Consider the following 22848-nt stretch of genomic DNA (forward strand, 5'->3'; position numbering starts at 1 on the left):
GACAGATCTACTTACATATAAAGCCTGGTGAACGGCGGCTTGCAAAAGACGTATGGTTCTTGGTCATGTACATATTGTGCAGAAACGACTCCGCTCACAAGCTGATCTCCTGGCTGGTAATAATTTGTTGCTTCATCTTGATCTCGGATCAGGTTCAAGGGGCACTTTGCCTTCTGCCTCCCGCAGGCTGCGTGGGGCAGCAACAGCAGCAGGAGCAGTGATAGCATTGCGGGTCAGACGACTTGCTATGCCTCCCTTCTGACTGCTGCTCTGAGCTCGAGAGCCGGGCAACCAGAAGATGGCCAAAGAATAAATTACCCCCCGCCCGTCCACACAAGACTGGTGCTGCAGGATCTTTGCTAATACAGATGGTGTCCAGCTCCGGCTTCAGACCCTAGGGGGAATCCGACTGAACCTCACACAGACAGAATCTCCTTCCCAGCCAGCCCTAAATCCCAAGCTCTCAGTGGTACCAGAAATATTGTTTTGCACCAAATGTCTCAGGCAAGAGTTACTTCATGTTCTCTTTGATTCTGATGGTTATGTTAATGGTCTCAAAGGAAATCTCCAGAAAAACCTCTTGAGCTTTGGCAAGGATGCAAGTGAATCACTATGATGTTGAGAATTCTCAGGGGGAGGAGTACAGCCTGTGCCACTCTCTCTGTAGAGCTTTTCGTGCAGGTGGACTGCAGGAGAAAACATGTTTGTGAGATCTGACTGGCAGCTCCAGCATCTGACAGAGGTCAAGCAGGGGGAAAAGTGAGCATGGCCAGACTTCAGCTTGACAAAGTCAGGCCAACACTGACCTTGTCATAAGAACGCTGCCATAGGAACCAGGGTCGAGACCACACTTTTGGATGTATCGTATATGAATGAGCACACACGGCACTGTTCTTACCAGTGAACATTACAAGCACATGAAACATTTCCTTCTACTGGGGGAGGAGGAGACTGCATTAGGGGGCCCAGAGGGCTGTGGAGGACCAGACCTCTGCCCACCAGTTTTGCCCTGGCAGTTCCAGGGCATCAGCATACTGGAAAATGGCCAGGGAAAAAGCCAAAGGGCCCTAGGAAAAAATGCACAGACAAGACACTTCTGGAGAGGGATACCCTGGATGGGTGTTTCTGTGCTGTATTGCTCTGGAGTCCTGATCCGGTCAGTTCCAGTCCTCAGAGTCTTTTGTTTATCAAGCTGAAACAAGCCACGTGTGCAAAAGATGACAGTTTCTGGATAGAAAATGGATGCAGAATAAATATGTCCAAAAAAGGCCCACACCTCCCTTCAGGTGACAAAGTAGTAGCCACACCCTGAATGTCTGTCTGGGTCCCAGGAGCACATGTTTCTCTAGGCTGGTAGGTTGCTTTTCCTCCTTACAGCATGACCAAAGGAGCCAGCGAGCTGGATCTTACAAGCTTCTCTGTCAGATGCCTCCTTCTAGCCAATGAACAACTCTTCTCCCCTCCGCTCTCACACCAACAGGCTGACACACACACAAGAGAAGGGGGGCTTCTCCCTTACTGGAAAGGTTCTCGAAACACTTAGCCTGGGAATCAGCTTGCCTTTGGGGTGGGGGAGTCCCCCAACTCTTCTGTGAGACTCCAGACAATTCTCCCTGATCTCGTTCTTCAGGATGACGTAATTGAGCTGGCATAAACAGCTTCAAGACAGCCCGGGAATTGCCAGCCTGTGTTCCAGACCTGCTTTCTTAAGCATAAACTAAAACCCCCCTGGTTCAGTTAAACTATACCAGTCTCTAGGCGTGTTGGGAACTCTGTGGAGTCCACGTTTTCTGCTCACTAACCACCTCGCTACGTATGCCAATGCTACAAGCCTTCGGTTCAAGATAGGAGAGTTGGATTGCTTTGTTTTAAAAAGGAACCTACAGTGAGCATAACAGAAACTTGGTAGAATGGAGAGAACCACTGGGACACGTTCATCTCTGGATGAAAGATCCATCTTTTGCTGGATGCAAAGGCTACAGGAAGGACAGGGAAGGGCATACTGAAGATGGAGTCATTCTGTCTATCAAACCGGGCATAATGTCAAAGAAACTAGACACATAAGAAGGGGCAGGCCCCTCTGCAGGATCACTGTGGGTGACACCACCTGGCCCCCAAAGCAGTTTAGTACTGGGGACATGCTATCGTCCCACTGAGCAAAATGCTCATGTCCATCTTAGATGGAGAATGAAATTGGGCAGTCATCCAAAGGAGAACGTTTAGCAGTACTGCATGACTTCGAATACCCTCACATAGGGCATCTTCCCACCAAGCTTTTATCCTGCTATTGAGATGGCTCAGCCATGGAAGTTTGCAGGCCCTTTAGATGATGCCATGAACCTCCAGGGAGTCTCCCGCCATTTTCCCCAGCCTATCCTGTGTTTTCCCCATACGCAAAAGATGTGGTATTTTTCCCAGTCCATGGAACACGAGTGCCATGACCTCCCCTTGAAATTCTCCAATATCGCAAGAAGTCAGTGTGTCTGGGCAGCTGTGGGCATTTGGCTTTGGTTTTGGGGGGTGCGGTCAGGATGACGAAGGCACTGAGGATGGGCTACGCCATGTGTTGAACCCGGAAGTCCCTGAGCGTGGATCCTCTTGGCAAGGAGGGAAGAACAGGTGGGAGGATTCCTTGAACAGAAAGAGACCAAGCACATTTGACAGGCATGAGGGCAGAAATTGCCCACCACCGTGTCTGCCATGTAAATGCCTCAGCATATTTCTCAGTGGGAGGGAGAAGACGGTAAAAAGCCTCCCTGCAATGAAGGGTGACGGATCTGATCCCCCACCCCACCAAGCTCAGAATCAGCATCCACTGTTGATTCAGAGCACCCTATTGGGTGACAACACAATCGTATGTCTACTCAGAAGTAAGTCATAGCTTTCCTGGGGGCTGCGAGGAAACAGTACAGCACAAGTTAAGTGGTGAACCAGACTCCCCCCGCTCACTGCTCCTTTTCACACAAGCCAGGGAAGGAGGGAGGCACTCCTTTCATCCAAACCATGTGTGTGATGTGTAATGGATCCCATCCTAATCCTGCAAAGAAACCAAAAGCAGAACACCCCAGTAAGGGTTCGGAGCATTTTGCTAATGTAGAGACACCCATAGACTTGACAAATGTGGGTTCTCATCAAGACAAAGATGTCGCATTGCTTTATTTCCTAAATGACCATGCTCTGGAAATTTCGGTCACAGCATTGGCCAGAGGGGACATGACCCTGGACTTAATATTCAGTGGTGCTGCCCAGGACCTCGTGTGATTAATGCTTTTTGTTGAACTGATTCAAAACTGTGACCACAGTGGTATCAGATTAAAAGTACATGTAAGTGGACCAATGAAATCCAACGTATTTGACTTCAAAAGAAAAAGAAGTGTTCAAATATGATGGAAATGGTAAAAAATAAACAAACCAAGAGTTGAAAGGGTGGGGTGGGTCAAGAGGGTTAGATCCCTCCAAAGTGTACTCAAAACCACCATAAGAGAAGCTCAGCAACAGTGTATACCACAGATAAAGTCAAGTAGCATCACATCCAAAGCATGGTTGAGCAGTGTCGAGGAAGGTATTGGAGAAAAGAAGTCTCTTTAAGGAACTGGAAGTCTTGCCTAAGGCTTTCTTTACATGAGGCATTTATAGTGCACTTGTGGTTGGTCACTCAAGGATGTTTTTGGATCATTTCCATGACTCAGTCGACCTCCAGGCCACATCCAGCTGCATTTGATCTTTATCCCGCTGAAGAAATCTGCTGAGATAATCCACTCTTTAAATGTAAATCCACGTTAATGGCTGTGTGTAAATGTGTGGTTACCCCAAACCGCAGCCTGGGAAGGAGAAGCCATTGCGAAGAACAGGAGAATCACACCTGTTCTCCCCTCTCCCCTCCTCCAGCACGTCGGCCTTTTGACCTGGGCTAGGAGGAGAGTTTTCTAGGCTGGGCTTGGAAAGTCTCAAAGTGAGTGCAGAGTTGGCCAGGGGAGGAAGAAGAAGATGGCGACCCCCCATGTAAACGTCGGACAGCAACGAAGCCAGCCCACCACTTGTCTGTGTGAAGAGCTGATCTTCATCTCGACATTGACTCCAAATCTCCTGAATCATGCACTGGTCCTTTTTTGCCAGCCTCCTTCCCTCACGTCCCCCTTCCCTCCCTCCATGTTTGTTATTTCCTTTGGTGTGGTACGGATCTAAGGAAGGAGAAGCCCCGTTCTAAGGATCACAATGTTAAATTCTATCTTTAAACTGAACTGTGGTGGATCCAGGCTGCCTAACAATGGCTTAGCCTCCATTCAGTGTCCCCATCATCAGAAATAACACCGCCTCCTCTCAGGACACTCTGTCACTGACTTGAAGTGGTCATACTGCAGCATGCAAACTTCAAAGAGAGAGTAGAACAAGAGACTGCTGAGTTACAATTAATGGAGAAGTTCAACTCTATCTCTTGTGGCTTGAACTGGGATAGAGGATTTTATCACACTAACAAAGCAATCTTATGGTCACTGGGAGAGCATCCCAGTGACCACAGAACATGGTGGATTCCCACTTCTGAGGCCTTAGGCACTGCTATGCCCTGTGCACAGTCTATGCCCATAACATCTCCTTTTAATCATCCAAGTGAAGTCCTTGGGGTTCCCTCATTCTGATGCAGGGTTACTATAAGCCTTTGTCCTCTTTTCCTTCTCCTTGCCACTTTAATCATCGTCATCATCATCATTATCAAAGTTTATATGCTGTTTTCCAGTGAAATATCAAAGTGGTTAACATATAACCATAAAATTACAATAAAAACTTATAATTTTTATTTGTGTTATTTATTTCTATACCGCCGAATAGCCGAAGCTCTCTGGGTGGTTCACAAAATTAAAATCACAAAGCGCAGCATAAAACAATACAAAATATGAAAGCTTAAAATTAGGGCTGTGCATGGTCCCCCTCCTCTTCGCATCGGATGCTACTTTGGACCCTCCCAATAGGCTCCGATTCAACTCAGACTGATTCAGACCCTCTTCGCTTCAACTCAGTTCTGGATCCAAAGTGAGATTCGGATATCCAGACCACTCGGGTTGGGCGTTTTCCCATTGATTTGTGTGGGAAAGCACAAATGGCAGTAACTTTTCCAGTTTGCATGATAAATACATGAAACTTGGGGGGTGTCTCTGCTGACATGGAGGGGGAACCCACCTGCCAAATTTAAGACAGTTTGTCCAAGGACTCTTTGTGATAGGTGCAGCTGATGATTCTGGAGCAGCGAACAATACAAATACAAAACAGGCTAAAAGAATAAAGGATGGATGCTGCTTCAGACCCTCCTAATCTGTGCCCCTTTTACTCAGACCGATTCAGCCCCCCTCCACTTCAACTTGGTTCCAGTTCTGAAGTGAGATTTGGATATCCAGACCACCCAGTTTGGCCATTTTCCCATTGACTTGCATGGGAAAGCACAAACAGCCATAGCATTTTCAAATTTCCTGATAAATACATGGAACTTGGGGGCCTCTCTTCTGACATGGTGGGGAACCCACTTGCCAAATTGCAGACAGTTTGGCCTGGTACTCTTTGTGGCAGGTGCAGCTGAACTGTGAGTTTTCCATCATTTTCCTGCTTCAGTCTGTGGAGGCAGATGTGCTCTGTGAGTGACTGGATGTTGGTTTGCGGAGTGTCCCCTTTACAAATCATGTGAAAGTTGAGGATCCCTTTTTGATTTCATGGATTTTTGTTTTCCTGTCTTGCAACACAACGAAGGAAACCAGCCCCCTTTTGAACCCCCCGGATCTCTATGACAAACGGGCCCTGTGCCTTGTTAATGGAGGGTGTAAATGGCTGGTGGAAACACCCCCAAGGACTGCTAGCCACCTCCAAGGACTGCTAGGGAGTGGCGGGGACATGCGCCTCACCTCCTCCTCCTGCCTGGGAGATTCACAGCAACCTTTGCCTATAAGTCTATGTGCACATCGACTTCCAATTGCCATTTTTTTTATGAACATGGTGACATGGCAGAGGCTGACAAACCAGCAACTGGAGCAGAGGCAGTGGCGGAGGGGGGCTTTCTCACATCCCATATCCCTAAGTAACACCACCAGAATGATCTCTGTCTCTGAAACACAGCCGTTTTTCTCCAGTTATTCAATCTTCTCCCCTCTTCCACCACTTTCTCTGATTGGAGATTGCTTGGTTATGTTCATCCCTGATTTGGCAACTAGAGTTTGCATTTGCCAAAGCTCCCTTCCTCCCTCCCTCCCTTCTCCTCTTCCTCTTCCTCTTCCTCAACCCTTTGCGGAACTTTCTGAAGTTGATACTGTTGACGCCAGGTTGTCTGGGTTGCTCAGAATGAATCACCGAGTCGGACAAGGCACTTTGTCTACAACCTCTTTTGCTCCAGGGTGCTCCACTGCTATTCTGCTCTGCCTTGTACCACATGGAGGCACCTCCAAAACAGGCCGCTTTGACTCGTTATCTGGGCTTCGGACCAAAGTGGTGCACAGCCCTACTTAAGACCACATAATAACAGTACAACCAGAATAAAACCTAGCAGCAATGCAGAGATTTAAAATACAGATTTAAAACACCAGAGGTAAAAGACCAGGAAGCTAGAACACTAAAATAGTGGGAGAATAAAAAGGTCCTCATGAGGTGCCAGAAGGAGTACAATGAAGGAGCCAGGTTAACCTCTCTAGGGAGATCATTCCACAGAGAGGTGCCACAGCAGCAAAGGCCCTCCTGCTGGAAGACAACTGCCTCACTTCTTTGGGTAAGGGTTCCCGGAAAATGACGTCTGAGGATGATCTTAGGGTCTGGGCAGGCACATATGGGAGGATGTGATCCTTCAGATCACCTGGCCTGAAGCAATTAAGGGCTTTGAATGTAATATGAGCACTTTGTATCATGCCCAGAAATGGACTGGCAGCCTGTGCAGCTTGAAAAGTCCTGGTATAATGTGATCTCATTGGCCAGTCCCTTGTTAACATCCTTGCTGCCCTATTTGAAATAGCTGAAGTTTCCAGACCATTTTCAAAGGCAGCCCCATGTATAATGCTTTGTAGTAATCCAGACAAGAGGTTATCAGAGCATGGATAACTCTAGCTAGGCTATCTCTTTCCAGATAACGCCATAGTTGGTATATCAGCCTAAGATGATCAAAAGTGCTCCATGCCACTGAGTTCACCTGTGCCTTGAGTGACAGTTCTGGATCCAAGAGCACCCCCAAACTACGAACCTGATCCTTTAGGGGGAGTGAAAACCCCTCCAGAAAAGGGTGAACATCACCTAGCTGGGCAGATGAACCACCCACTAACAGTACCTCCGTCTTGTCTGGAGTGAGTTACATTTATTGGCCCCCATCCAGTCCATTACTGTGCTCAGGCACTGATTCAGAACAGCCACTGCCTCCCCTAGGTTTGATGAGAAAGAGAGGTAGAGCTGGGTGTCATCTGAATATTGATGGCAGCTCAACCGATACCTCTGGATAACCTCTGCCAGTGGTTTCATGTAGAAGTTGAACAGCATGGGGGATAAAATAGAGCCCCATGGAACCCCATGGCACAATTGCCAAGGCACAGAGCAATACTCCCCCAGCACCACCTTCTGGAATCGGCCATTCAAGTAGGAGTGGAACCACTGCAGTGCAGTGCCTCCAACTCCCAACCCAGACAACCTATCCAGAAGGATACCATGATGAATGGTATCGAAAACCACCGAGGGGTCCAGGAGAATCAACAGAGTCACACTCTCCCGGCAGAGGTCATCCCACAGAGCGACCAAGGCAGTTCTGTTCCAAAACCAGGCTGGAAGCCCAACTGAGATGGATCTAGATAACACGTTTCAGTCAAGAGTGCCTGGAGTTGTCAAGGGTCAAATGTCAAGGGTCAAAAAAATCTGTGACAATTTTGTCATCAGCACCCAAGGATGACAACCAATTGGGAAAATGGAGCATCAGATTTGGATGCATGGTCTTTGTGAGAAGAATTGGCAGCTGTGGCATGGCTGCTACTGGTGAGCGTCCATTGCATGGGTGTTGCTAGGTGTCTCATGACACTTTTATTTAACTCTTTATTTGCAACATGTGTATACCTCTCCACATCCAGACGATTCTGGAGCAGTGAAGAATACAAAGACAAAATATGTTAAAGGAATAAAACATCACCTTAAAATAATTACTATTTCCAACAAGACACAGAATTCTGGTAAATCCGTGTCTGGTCAGTCAAGGAAGGCTTCCTGAAATAAAGACGTTTTCATGAGGAGTCAGAAACAGCATAATGTTGGTGCCTGCCTGACCTCCAGAGGCGTGCCGTAGGAATGGTGCCACCACACTGAAGGCTTTTCTCCTGGTGGACTCCCCTTGGACTCCTCAGGATCTTGCCCTCTGATGACCTCAGTGACCAGGCAGGGCGGTAAGGGAGAAGGTGCTCTCTCAGGTATCCTGCTCCCAAGCTGTTGAGGGCTTTGTACACTAGTACCAAGACCTTAAACCTGGCCTGGTAGTAAACAGGCAGTCAGTGCAGCTCCCTCAGCAAAGATGCTGCATATTGAAAGGGGGCAGCTCCCGACTCAGCCAAGCTGCTGCGTTCTGCAATAGCTCCAGCTTCCGGAGCAGCCTTAAGGGCAGCCCCACATAGAGTGCATATTGGAGCACTCCAGCCTTGAGGTCACTAATGCCTGCACTACCATGGCCAAGTGATCCCTGTCCAGGAACACGGCACTGAGAGCCTTGATCCGCAACAGAAAACCTGTTCATTCAGAAGTAAATCCCAGCAGGTTCAATGGGGCTTACTCTCAAATAAACATGCCGAAGTTTCCTCTCTTCAGACCCTTCTTTCCATCTGACATTTTGAGTTGTATCTGAATGGCCAGAGAAAAAAGACCCCGCCTTTTCCAGGGACACAAGCTCAAGGCGTCTCTCTGCGTCCTGCAGCACTGAACCAGGGAGATGGACGGCTGTGATGAGGGTGTGGAAATCGCTGTTTAGAGAGTTAAGCACCCCACGATCTTTCCGCCTGTGTGTACAATGGGTTTCTAACATAAAATCCATGATTTCGTGAGCGGTAGGGGGGAGACCAAAAGATTGGAGCAACTTAAACCTCTTTCCCAACCTAATGTCCTAAATGTGATTTGTTTTTCGTAGCTTTTCAGGGATCTTCCGTTCCGTCATCCGCAGTGATTTGAGAAAGTGTATGGAATCCGGTCCATGTTTTCCGGTTCACTGTTTGCAAACTCAGGGGGTTTGCCTATGTCTGCCTCTTGTCAAGGAGGGAGGGAAATCCCATAGAAAGCGAATTGCCTTCTGATTTGGGGGTGACACAGGCACTGTTTTCCCACCCAGGCACGACGTTCCCACCTAAAGCAACTGCTGTAAAAAAAGATCTTCAAAGTTGCCAAGCTCTGCCAGATGAATTGCATCGCTTGGGAATGCTGGGAGTTGTAGGACTTTTTCTCTGCCTAAACATGTTGTGCCCTAAATAGCCAGTGAGATCCAGACTTTGAAGGCTTTCTCCTGCTTGGCTGAAGAAGAATACTCTCCCATTCGCCCAGGGAGCCCATGTGTGGGGACTCTGGGGAGGTACTGGGTAAAACAAGGGTCCATAAAATCAAAGAAGGGATCCTCATAATTTCATGTGATTTTCAAAGGGGAGACCCACAAAACCAGTATCCAGTCATAGAGCACATCTCCCTCCACTGACTGAAGTAAAAAAAAAAAAATGCATCTGCATCTGCCTACAATCCTGCATTTAAAATTGGGTTTTCTGCTTGCGTATTAAATGCAGGATCACACCTGACTGCCTTTACACAAGCTCCCTTACCAACCTCCCCTCCCCCCTTCTCTCTGTAACTTAATTTCTGCTGTGGTGTTTTTCTCACAGCCCCAGTCCTGGGCACTTACTTACTTGGGAGTAAGCCACGTTGAACTCAATGGGACTTGCTTCTGAGTAGACATAAGATCACCCTGTAAGTCTGTAACCCTCGGGTAACCCCTAGTGAACTTAATAGGGTGCTCTGAAACAACAGAGGATGTTGCTTCTGAGGAGGGGTGAGGGATCAGATGTGTCTCTCTTCACTGCACGAAGGCCTTTGACCCTCTCGCCTCTCCTCCCTCTGATTGAGAAATGCAGAGGGAGGAGATGCAATTGGCAGGCATTTGTCTGTATTAGTCACAGCGATAGGCTAATGGCACCTGCCATTAGCCTATTGCTTTCCAGAAAGTCGCTCCGTACAAAATCCTCCAGAGCTGGAGGTAAGTGATGCGGTTCCACTGCAGAAGAGGTTGGATTTTCTGGAATCCGGCCTCATTTGAGTCCACAGCGGCATTCTCTGACATCCCTAAAATTAACCAGCCCTGCATCCATTCTAGAATAGTTTTCTGCCACCACAGGAACTGTGGTTTAGAACAAGATTCTGGCAGGAGAAGACTCTGTCCCCATTCTTAGCACTCAGGGTCATCTTTTGTTTTGATCATGAGATGCTCTTTTGTATTCAGATCAGGCCTCCATAAAATGATGTGGCATTTGGGAAGAAAGATGCAGGCCAGCAAGCCAGCACTGGAGGCCAAGATGGAGAAGACCTGCACAGCCACCATGTATTTCCCCTTGGTGCTCAGGTAGGTGGGCACAAAGGACACCCAGACACTGCAAAAGACCAGCATGCTGAAGGTGATCAGTTTGGCTTCATTGAAAGCCCCAGGCAGCTTCCTGGCTAGGAAAGCCACTGTGAAGCAGATGGCGGCCAAGAAGCCCATGTAGCCAAGGGCAGTGTAAAACATGGTGACAGATCCTTCGTTGCATTGCAGGATGATCTGTCCAGGCTGGGAGTGCATGTCAGAGTCAGGGAAGGGTGGAGAGATGGCCAGCCAGACAATGCAGATGACAACTTGGACACTACAACAAGCAAGGACAATGACATTGGCCAAAGTCTTTCCCAGCCATCTTCTCACCCCGTTCCCTGGCTTAGTGGCCAGGAAGGCCAGCACCACAGTGATCGTTTTGGCCAAAACAGAAGAGACAGCAATGGAGAAGATGTTGCTGAAGGTCGTTTGTCGGAGAAGGCACGTCACGTTTCTTGGATGGCCAATGAATAGGAAAGGGGATGAAAAGGAAATGAAGAGGGAGACAAGGAGAAGGTAGGAGAGGTCCCGGTTGTTGGCTTTGACTAGAGGAGTTTCAAAGTATTTAATGAAGATTCCCAACAAGAATCCCGTGGTTAAGCACAAGAATAGAGCAAAGGAAGCCAGGGTGATCCCCAAAGGTTCTTCATAGGACAGGAAGGTTATAATCTTGGGGACACATTGATCTCGGTCCTTGCTTGGCTGCTGATCGGCTGGGCACTTGTTGCAATGCTCTGCATCTGAGAAGGAGAGTGACTTCAGTTTCACTAACATCAGTATACATCCACAACACTCTCTTTTCTAATTTATTGTGGGGGCGAAAGATAGCAAGATAGGAGAGAGAATGTTTAGTAGGGATGAAGACAGGCAAAATCTCAGTGGTAGAGGACATCCTTGTAGATGATCTTTGGTAAGACGATGGGCTTCAGGCAGGATTCTTTCATATGCTGACCTGGAGAAGCCGGCAGTCAACCCTGGGGCCCTCTGAATGCCAAGCATGTGTTCCTCCTCTGAGCTAAACCCCATAGCTTCCATCAGGAAGGAAAAGCTTCCTCTGTGAGATCTTACAGAACTGCCGCCATTCAAATGAGATAATACCTGCCTAGAAGGATTGATGGGTTGACTCAATCATTGCTTTATCTTATTTATATTAGATATTTCTTGGTGGCCTTTCAAGGCAGGAGTCATCCCAGGGCAGAAATACAGGCTACTTCCTACATCATTCAAATCTGATGTCACCAGTGTGTTCAGTGCAAAACACAGCTTAGCCTAAGATGGGAATGACAGAAAAAATCTTCATGTATTACATTTAAATCATTACATGTTGAAGTGCTAGCTGATCGTTGTGTTGATCTGGAAAAACTGAGCTCCCTCAACTTCCTCTTTCCACCACTCCCCTTCCCTTCCTTGTCTTCTCAATTTAGTTTGCAAGGCTGGTGACTGGTTGTCTTTCTCCCCCTCCCTCTTTTTATTGATCTGAGCCAGTTTGGGAGACATTAAGTTTCAGAAAGAGAGCATAAAAATGTAGTAAATAAATAAATTTACAAAAATATCAATAAATTGTACACTTCCTGACAGTATTCCAATGTGTGTAAATAAAATAATATGAAATAAATATCCTATGTTATGCTCACATGAACCCTGTGAGGTAGGTTGGGCTGTGTGGCAGTGAATGGCCCAAGGCAGTAAGCCCCCGCTCTGAGGAGGGATTTGAACTCAGGCCTCACCATTTCAAATCTGACACTTGTCATCAGTCTGGCTAGTTCTGAGAGACCTCATAGGTGATGCAGTTCACTGCCAGAAATAGCCATTTTCATAAAACCTTACCTTACCCTCTGATGAACCCTATATTTTGATGTACCAGCTTGGGTGTCTGCAATAGGGCACCCCTCTGAAGGTCGTGAATAGGCACAGATCTTGGGTTTTATTTCAAATTCACATTCCCATCTGAATACGCCCCACTTTTTTTCTTTACAATAACCCAACTAGTCGGGCCTGGCTAGTACTTTTGTAATTAAGTTTCAGAATCATTAAGGTGGTGGAAGCATCCTTGAAACATATTTCTGGTTGCCTGTTGTTGTTGTTGTTCAGTCGTTCAGTCATGTCCGACTCTTTGTGACCCCATGGACCATAGCACGCCAGGCCTTCCTATCCTGCGCTCTCTCCCGGAGTGTGCTCAAGTCCATATTCATTGCATCAGTGATGCTATCTAGCCATCTCATCCTCTGTCGTCCCCTTCTCCTTTTGCCTTCAGTCTTTCCCAGCATCAGGGTCTTTTCCAGAGAGTTTTCTCTTCGCATTAGGTGGCCAAAATATTTCAGCTTCAGCTTTAGTATCTGTCCTTCCAATGAGCAGTCAGGGTTGATTTCCTTTAGGATTGACTGATTGGAGCTCCTTGCAGTCCAGGGGACTCGTAAGAGTCTTCTCCAGCACCACAGTTCGAAAGCATCAATTCTTCGGCGCTCAGCCTTCCTTATAGTCCAGCTCTCACAGCCATACATTACTATTGGGAAAACCATAGCTTTGATTAGATGGACCTTTGTCGGCAAGGTGATGTCTCTACTTCTTACTATGCTGTCTAGGTTTGCCATAGCTTTCCTCCCAAGGAGCAAGCGTCTTTTAATTTCATGGCTACAGTCACTGTCTGTGGTGATCTTGGAGCCCAAGGAAGTAAAATCTGTCACTGCTTCCATTTCTTCCCCTTCTATATGCCAGGAAGTGATGGGGCCAGATGCCATGATCTTCTTTTTTTAATGTTGAGTTTCAAACCAGCTTTTGCACTCTCCTCTTTCACCCTCAACAAGAGGCTCTTGAGATCCTCTTCGCTTTCTGCCATTAGGGTGGTATCGTCTGCATATCGGAGGTTGTTGATCATTCTCCCGGCAATCTTAATTCCGACCTCTGATTCATCCAACTCAGCGTTTCTCATGATGTACTCTGCATATAAGTTAACTAAGCAGGGTGGCAATATGCAGCCTTGTCGTACTCCTTTCCCAATTTTGAACCACTCAGTTGTTCCATGTCTGGTTCTGACTGTTGCTTCTTGACCCTCGTACAGGTTTCTCAGGAGACAGGTAAGGTGGTCTGGTACTCCCATCACTTTAAGAATTTGCCACAGTTTGTTGTGATCCACATAATCAAAGGCTTTAGCGTAGTCAATGAAGCAGAAATAGACGATTTTCTGGAATTCTCTTGCTTTCTCCATGATGCAGCGAATGTTGGCGATTTGATCTCTAGTTCCTCTGCCTCTTCGAAACCCAGCTTGTACTTCCGGTAGTTCTCGGTTCGCATACTGCTGAAGCCTAGCTTGTAGGATTTTGAGCATCACCTTGCTGGCATGTGAAATGAGCGCAATTGTGTGGTAGTTTGAACACTCTTTGGCGTTGCCCTTCTTTGGAATTGGAATGTAAACTGACCTTTTCCAGTCTTGCGGCCACTGTTGAGTGTTCCAAATTTGTTGGCATATTGAATGCAGCACTTTAACAGCATCATCTTTTAGGATTTTAAGTAGCTCAGCTGGAATACTGTCATCTCCACTAGCTTTGTTGTTAGTAATGCTTCCTAAGGCCCACTTGACTTCACTCTCGAGGATGTCTGGCTCAAGTTCAGTGGCCACACTATCATGGCTATCAGGGACATTAAGATCTTTCCTCTATAGTTCTTCTGTGTATTCTTGACACCTCTTCTTAATCTCATCTGCTTCTGTTAGGTCCCTGCCTTCTTTGTCCTTTATCATGCCCGTCTTTGCACAAAACATTCCCTTGAGATCTCCAATTTTCTTGAAGAGATCTCTAGTCTTTCCCATTCTGTTGTTTTCCTCAATTTCTTTGCATTGTTCATTTAAGAAGGCCTTCTTGTCTCTCCTCGCTATTCTCTGGAACTCTGCATTCAGTTGGATATATCTTCCCCTTTCTCCCTTGCTTTTCGCTTCCCTTCTTTCTTCAGCTACTTGTAAAGCCTCATCAAACAGCCACTTGGCTTTCTTGCATTTCTTTTCCTTTGGGATGGATTTTGTTGCTGCCTCCTGAACAATGTTACGGACCTCCGTCCATAGTTCCTCAGGCACTCTGTCTATCAGGTCTAATCCCTGAAATCTATTCCTCACCTCCACTGTATATTCATCAGGGATATGATTTAGGTCATACCTGAATGGTTTAGTGGTTTTCCCTACGTTCTTCAATTTAAGCTGAAATTTTGCAACAAGAAGCTCATGATCTGAGCCACAGTCAGCTCCAGGTCTTGTTTGTACTGAATGTATAGAGCTTCTCCATCTTTGGCTGCAAAGGACATAATCAATCTGATTTCGATATTGACCATCTGGTGATGTCCATGTGTAGAGTCGTCTCTTGTGCTGTTGGAAAAGAGTGTTTGCTATGATCAGCGTGTTCTCCTGGCAAAATTCTATTAGCCTTTGTCCTGCTTCATTTTGTGCACCGAGGCCATGCCTGCCTGCTATCCTAGTGATTTCTTGACTTCTACTTTAGCATTCTAATCCCCTATGATGAAGAGGACATCTTTTTTTGGTGTTAGTTTTGGAAGGTGCTGTAGGTCTTCATAGAACCGATCAACCTCAGCTTCTTCGGCATCAGTGGTTGGGGCATAGACTTGAATTACTGTGATGTTGAATGGTTTGCCTTGGAGTCGTACTGAGATCATTCTATCGTTTTTAAGTTTGTACCCCAGTACTGCTTTTCCCACCCTTTTGTTGACTATGAGTGCTACTCCATTTCTTCTAAGGGATTCTTGCCCACAGTAGTAGATATGATGGTCATCTGAAATAAAATTCGCCCATGCCTGTCCATTTTAGTTTGCTGATTCCCAAGATGTCGATGTTCAATCTTGCCATCTCATGTTTGACCACCTCCAGCTTACCTTAATTCATTGATCTGACATTCCAGGTTCCTAAACAATATTGTTCTTTACAGCATCGGATTTTCTTTCACCACCGGACAGATCCACAGTTGAGTGTCCTTTCGGGTTTGGCCCAGCCGCTTCACTCTTTCTGGCGCTACTTGGAAATATCCTCTGTTCTTCCCCAGTAGTATATTGGACACCTTCCGACCTGAGGGGCTCATCTTCCGGCGTCATCTCTTTTAGCCTTGTGATACGTTCCATGGGGTTTTCTTGGCAATGATACTGGAGGGGGTTGCCATTTCCTTCTCCAGTGGACCACATTTTGTCAGAACTCTCTGCCATGACCTGTCCATCTTGGGTGGCCCTGCACGGCATAGCTTATGGCTTCACTGAGTTACGCAAGCCCCTTCGCCACAACAAGGCAGTGATCCATGAAGGGAACTGGTTACCTACCAAGCATCATAGATGGTGAGTCTATTTCTAGTGGCCTCCTGAAAAATCTGTCTTGGTGAAGAGGTTGGCTTGTAGTATTCTCACACTCCATTAAGGAGGTGAAGCTTCACCCTTAGTCTCTGTCCTCCTGGAACCATGTGATTCACGAGTCCAGAGATGCTCTGTAAGGATTTAGAGCTTTTCCACGTGGGAACTGTTTTTATGACATTTCAATCTCTTCTCATGGTGATGACACACTAACATAATCCAAGGCCTACAGTTATTTGCTTTTGGTTCATTCATCATAATTAGTTGAAAGACTAAATAAAAGTAATCATATATACAATGCATTTAGCAGGATGGTCAAACCATCATTCAAACCAGTCTCATTTTACATGCTGGAATGGCTGAGAAAATGAGAATGCTTTAAGCAAGCCCTCCTTGGGGAGGCCATTCCAAGAGCAGGGTGCCATGACCAAAAAGCCCCCCTCTCTGGTCACCACATATCTAATTTCAGATGCTAGGGAGAACTGGAAGTGAACCTCCCTGTATAAACCTAATGTTTGGCCAAGCTCCAATATTGCCCCCATTTCCCAAGGGAACATCCTTTCTTCTGAGGTCACCCACCTTCCTGCATGGAGATTGACCCTTCCGCACATGGCGCACAGGCATAGCAGCAAGGTGGCTCTCCTTCCTGGACCTCCTTGGCATATCCGGGGCAACAGCTCTCGACGCACCTGGAACGAGGCACAGTCTAGCAACAAGGAGAAGGAGCATCAAGGAACAATTATTAGGTGCATTTGTCTCTGTGGAAAGGAATTGTGGTTCTGAAAAGTATAAAAACCCAGGAGGAACTCTGGTCCCAGAGACTCCAAGCTCTTATTCTGTGGGAAGCACATTTGGTGCAACTGTTCATTTCAACAGTTATATCCCACTTTTCTGTCCATAAGTCGACTCAAGGAGGCAGAGAATGTGAAAAGCCCCACAGTACAGTAACAAAAGAAGCTAAAATACGACCCTAGAATAATAGCAAAACTGAACAACAGCAATGAAGCACGTGAATGTCCTAACTAAAACCAGTTCCCTGAAATAAGCCTGCTCCTGAATGTGATCAAGATTGAGGGACTGATTTTTTGTTTGACACTGTTTTCATGCCTTTGGGTCCCAGTGCAATGGTTCCACGTGGTTTGCAGCATGAATCAAATGAAATGAACAAAAATGCCCCAGAAAAATAAAGGGCTCCATGCGACATCACACATGCGGACGCGTGCACCAGGGCACCCCTTTTTCCCCCTCCACTCTGTGCTCCAACATTCCCCCCCAAAAAAAAATCTACTCCAAAGAGACCATTTGTGGGGAGGGCATGTGGGGAGGAGGGTGCAGGCGGAAAGGTGAAATCCAAGGTGGACCAAAGTCTCCAAGAACAATGTGTCACAGAAAATGCCTTCTGCTGCCTTTCTCCCTTACTGTCAGCAGCCTAACCTCAGTGGTTGCCTCAGTCAGAGCAGGGCCTCCTCAGGCACTCTGGGAGTCCACTTGGGAAGGGGAGTCCTGTGGAAGGAATGGTTCAGTCTGGTACCTCATGCTTCTTCCGGGTAGGGACTGAAATGTACCAGAACCTTGATTTGCACCCTGGAGGTCACTGGGAACCAATGAAACTCTCTCTCTCTCTCTCTCTCTCTCTCTCTCTCTCTCTCTCTCTCTCTCACACACACACACACACACACACACACATCTTTATTACAACTATCTGCTGACTATTGTAACCTTTTCTATAGGATCTTAGTGTGTTATACTGTGAGCCTTTAGTTGGGTTCAGGAAAGTGGTGAAGAATAAAGGGGGAAGCTGGGGTAGGGGAAGAGAATGAGAATGCATCCAGGATTTACAATGGATCCAGGGCGTGTCCCTGTAGATAGCAGAACTGGATCCTGTGCTGGTCCTAGGCTTGGGAGCGGTGAATCAGTTTGTCTCTGGAGGGATTGAAATCTACCTCTCTCTGGAACGTAGGATGTGTATGTGTGTGTGGTGGGGCTTCATTCCAGTCAGCCATTTACACTGGGAGTCGCCATCTTCTTCTTTTTCCTCCCCAGGCCCAGTCCAGGCTCACACTGAGCTTCTCCTAAGCCAGCCAAGAAAAGTCTCCTCCCAGCCCTGGTCAACAAACAGACATGCTGGAGGAGGGGCAGTGGGGAAGCAATTATAATTCTCCTGCTCTTCTCAATGGCTTTTCCTTCCAGGTGTGTGTGTGTCTCCATGAGCGATTTACTCCCAGCTGGCTACATTTGGGTTTTTTGAGGGAGAATTGGAGACGTGGCCATTCAGCAGTCAGCCTGGAGTTTATCACCCCCAAAACTGGATTTCTTGAGACTGCTTATAGTCCAATTCTTTTCCTTAAGTCAGGTTCCCTCTTATATAGTTGTTGTGTCTTCATACCCCTGCATTTACATCGGGTATGGTAGCCGGGTATGCTGGCCCTGGCCAGGAGAGTGCCTTTCACCATGAGCCCAGTCATGAGGTGTTTCTTGTCCCGGTGTTTCCCAGCACAAACATATGTCTGACTACTCAGAAGTAATTCCCATTGTGGTCAATGAGGCTTGTTCCCAAAATGTGTACTCCCGAAATTAGTGAAATTCCAGTGAATTAAAATCTCACATTTAAGAGCCTTCATGTCAAAGTTTCCAGCCTTTGAAGCTTCAATGGATTGCAATAGGCCAGGGGGAACACTGTGTTCCAATAATGATTGTTTTTAAGTAATTACTGTGCGGTGGGGGGAGAGAAAAGAAGAGTGATTTCTGTCAAGACATAGAAGGAAACCTCCCAGGATTGTATTGAAGGAGAAAGGAGAGGAAGAGCCTGGATGGATATTGTGATGTCCATGGAACAACCTGGACAAGGAGCTCAGGACCAGAATGCCTGAATGCCATCTTGCCATTGCTCTATGGATCAGATGCAGAAGACCTCATCACAAAACCTCCCCTTCACTCTGCACTAAAATCAGAAGACAGGCAAATGGGGAGAGATGAAGTCTGACCAGCCCACAGTGCTGTGACAAAGCTCCTTTTCTCCCAGTTCTGCACCGGTTTGCTCAACAGTCAGCCCCATTAAGCTCAATGGGATTTACTACCACGTCAGTGTCCATAAGGGTACAGCCATTATTCAGTGAATTATTCATGCTTAATTGATGTCACAGGCAATCAAACAAAACAAGTCATTCCCCTTACCTTCGAAAGCTGAGAGGGCCACACCACAGCGTTGGGGTTAATGGTGAGCTTCATGTCAGGGGGCGCCTGTCCCTCTAGACTCCCCACTGTAACCCTGGCATGAGTCTGATTGGGAAACTGCACCCAGTTCACGAGGTCAAAGTCAGCTGCCAGCTCTGCGTTCTCTTCCAAAGACAGTCGGTCCGTGGAAGCATTGTAAAACTTTTCCAGGAAAACGTGAAGCTACAATGACAGAGAAAACACCCAGCATTTAGGAAACATGAAGCCATGTTAGGTATGTCAGCTGGGTTCTACTTGCACTCTATGGATTGGAGCTGATGCACCCCTAGGACTTCTCGAGGTGATGGAAAAATCTCACAGCCTCACTGGGGCTTTCTACTTCCCTTTCCGTGGCACAACGAGGATGGGCTCCTTTGGACAACGAACACGTGACGTGGAACTGTTGACGCCCTTTCTCTGCCGCCTTGTTGGGGCTTCCTATATTTCCATCTACTGGCCAAACATACTGGCTGATCCCAACCTTTAAATTGCATAGTCGTTGCATGGCATAGATTCAGTGTCTTGAGCAATCAATGGATTTCCAAATGGGAAGATGCCTCTGCAAAAAAGGGACACCCTGTGATAACTGCTGCACAATCACGCAACCTCACATGCAATACTTCACTGTTATCTCAACCAGCATTGCTCAGGACACGGTGCACAGTTACGCCAGGCCTGTGCTTTAAAATGGAGAATGATGCACAGCCAGTATGTTGCAGGTGTGACGGAGTGGCGAGAGTGTCGGACTGGGAGTTGGGAGATCTGGGTTCTAGTCCCCACTCAGCCAAGAAGCTCACCGGGCGAGTTTGGACCAGTCACTGATTCTTGACCTAACCTACCTCACAGGGTTGTTGTGAGGATAAAATAAGAGAGGATGGGTTCCTTGAAAGAGGAAAAAATGTGGATTGTAAATGTAAGAAAATAAATAAATAACCAAGGGAAGTCTTGGTTTTAAGAACAGAAATAGTGCGCCACTAAACCAATCACAGATATGATTTATAAGGTTGCAAAATAACAATTTAGAAAAATCATATAATTATGACATTGCATGCCTGCTATTGCCAGTAAGTTGTGTCCCAAGGATTAGATGCCAGCATTGGGCCAGGTAGAAATATCACCAGATTTGTCTTAATGGGAAGATTTCATTCATCCTCTCTTGGAGAAAGGAGAAGGAGAAGCATTTAAAAGAAACATTAGTTCATTGCACCCCCAGCAATTAGTCAAATTAGACAATCCTTTATTAAAAGGATGTTAGAGTGTCCAATAGACATGAAACAAAAGTTTTTGTTGAATAAGATGGAGCCTAACATTCAGAGACACAACAGGTGAAGACACCAAAGCAGTGATTCACTGATTAGGAAGACTGGGATAATCCAATTTCCTATTCCATTCCTGCTTAAAACCCTGCATATCATATTTATTCACCAATAACAAGTGTTTATAAACATGGGTCATGGGTCACTTTGCCTGGGCAGCCTTAAATGGAACCCTCACACCCATGTTCCTCAGCAACGGGTGTACATAGGCTCACTATCTCTGGTTCTGGAGGAAGCTCTGACACTGGAGGTAACAGTGGTGAAGTCTGAACCTCACGGGAAATGAAATCAAAAAAGGAATAAAAGAAAGAAGAAAGGAAGTAAAGCCCAGGAAAGCTCATTTATTGAAAGCTACCCATGACCCAGAACGTCTAGCCCAGGGCCCACATTACATGGAAACAGAATGAAAAGCGCTTTTTGGTCATATCCTGATTTTGGTCCCTCAGCGGCACATGAAGCAAGCAGAATGGACACTACCTAAAACCCCATTTTCCCGGATCATGCTCCCCTGCTCGGGGAAGTTCAATGGAAGCACTGAACTGAGCACCTATAGTTTCTCCCACACCTCTCTCCTTGCCTCCACTATTGGGATATTGCGGATGCTTGAAGCAGCGCCACTGTGCCATTCCGAAGGGGAAAGAAGAGCTACAAGCTGTGAATGGCGAAAGCAGGTTTTCCGCTACTGTGAATGCCTAGAAAGGAGCAGCTGCAATACTGTGAATGGGAAAAAGAGGGAGAGGGAGCGGGTGGCCCCAATCCTTGGCCAGATCCCTGCCAGGTCACATCCAGGGCACAGAAGCAGGGATGCCCGGGATGTCAGGGGGAGGGGATGGGGCACTCTGCAGCAGGATCGCATGAGCGATGCTTTTAAGGAAGAAAGAGTCACTGAAAGGACTTTCCTAAAATGTGCCTTTTCCACAGGGAGGTGGCAGCATTCATCCATCACGAAGGACCCTGTCACTCCACACTGAATCAGCTAAATGTTGCAACAACCCGTTTTGATCAGGGGGGGAATAAACTCTCCCCAAAGCTTCCCTTTCCCTTTTGTAAATAAACTACCACTTGTCACAATGGAATGCATGTGCTTCATTCCAGTTAAGCCTTGGTACTCGGTCCAGAGCTGGTTGGTGGCAGCCTCTTTTGATGGGCAGGTGTTCAGCACAAGCAACCTGCCTACACTGCTGGGAGGTAGAGCAACGCCCTCCCTCCCTGCCCTCAAGTACTTTGGCAGGCCCACCCTGTCACCACCAGCAGAGACCAGGATGGTCCCAGCTCTTCTTCCTGGAAGTTGTTAACCTACTTGCTCCTGACATACCTGTGGGATCTTGTAGATACCCGACATGGTTGAAATCTGGATGGAGGTGTCAGATTCAGCCCCTTCCAGAATGGCCAGCAGGTTATTCCGTCCTCCGCAGCTGTAGTTTGGAACGTTGGTTGCTCCACCAGCAAGCAGGTCCAGCATGGCATCAGAGGTCAATCTCCCATGGAAATGGGTCTCATAGATGTTGTAGCCCAGTGTGATGTTGGGCAGGAGCCCGGGATTCTGATTGATCTCATGAATGGCAAACAGGAAGGACAGGATGTGCCAGTATCTGACCTTTCCTAAACTGCTGCTGATGAAGATGATGATGATAACAATGATGATGAGGTTCAATGAAAATACAGTATCATGTTCTTGCATTATACATCTAAGGGCCTCAGAAGACCTGATCCCTTGTTTAGCTTAGAAAAGTGCAAGTAAGTCATGACAGAGGTGTATAAAATTATACATGGAGTGGAAATGCTAGAACCTATGGTGATCCCATGAAGAGGATTGGTGGGAGACTCTGGACAGGCAAAAGGAAGTTGCTCTTCACACAGCACATAGTGAAACGATGGCATTTGCTAGCACGAGTTGTCATGACAGCAGTCAGCTTGGCTTTAAAGAAGGGATTAGGCAAATCCATGGAGGAGAAGGCTGGCCATGGCTACGACTAGGGATGGCGGAGAATTCCGCCACGTACCCTGGTGAGGCTGGATTCCAAAGAATCTGGCCTCTGGAGTCCATGGCAGAATGGCACCTCTCACCTCCACATCCCTCTGGAACTGCCTGGAGCCAGATCCTGCCCTCGTTGGTCCCGAGGAGCCAGCTGCCAGCTCCGTATTGCTGGCTATACGGCAGGCCTCCATTTCCTCCCATATTGCTTACTGAGTGAGGGCTGAATCCAGACTTAAATGGCTGCAATTAGCTTTAACGAAGGGCTTTACAGACCCAAATGGCATAGCGGACCCCATTTGTGTCTGTCGATAGGCTAGCCTATCGCGTTAAAAACCACAGAAGCAAATGGCATAGTGCACACCATTCATGGCTGTAAAGCCCTTAGTAAAGCCCAGCTTGCTCCACACACACCCCGCCCC

The 22848-nt window shown here is 47.0% G+C and overlaps 1 protein-coding gene across 1 annotated transcript in view; it reads right to left on the reverse strand.

The window, feature by feature from the left end:
* The window catches only part of LOC146356453 (vomeronasal type-2 receptor 26-like), a 47820-nt gene extending 47593 nt beyond the window's left edge, over positions 1–227 (reverse strand). The window contains exon 1 of the mRNA XM_084830121.1: positions 99–227. Coding sequence (XP_084686247.1) covers positions 99–227 — 129 coding nt within the window. The remainder of the gene's footprint in view (positions 1–98) is intronic.
* Positions 228–22848: the final 22621 nt, after the last annotated feature.

The sequence above is a fragment of the Heloderma suspectum genome, chromosome 2 (genome assembly GCF_057233095.1).
Source record: "Heloderma suspectum isolate Gila_16-S chromosome 2, 16-S_ref, whole genome shotgun sequence".
In the NCBI taxonomy this organism is placed as follows: Eukaryota; Metazoa; Chordata; class Lepidosauria; order Squamata; family Helodermatidae; genus Heloderma; species Heloderma suspectum.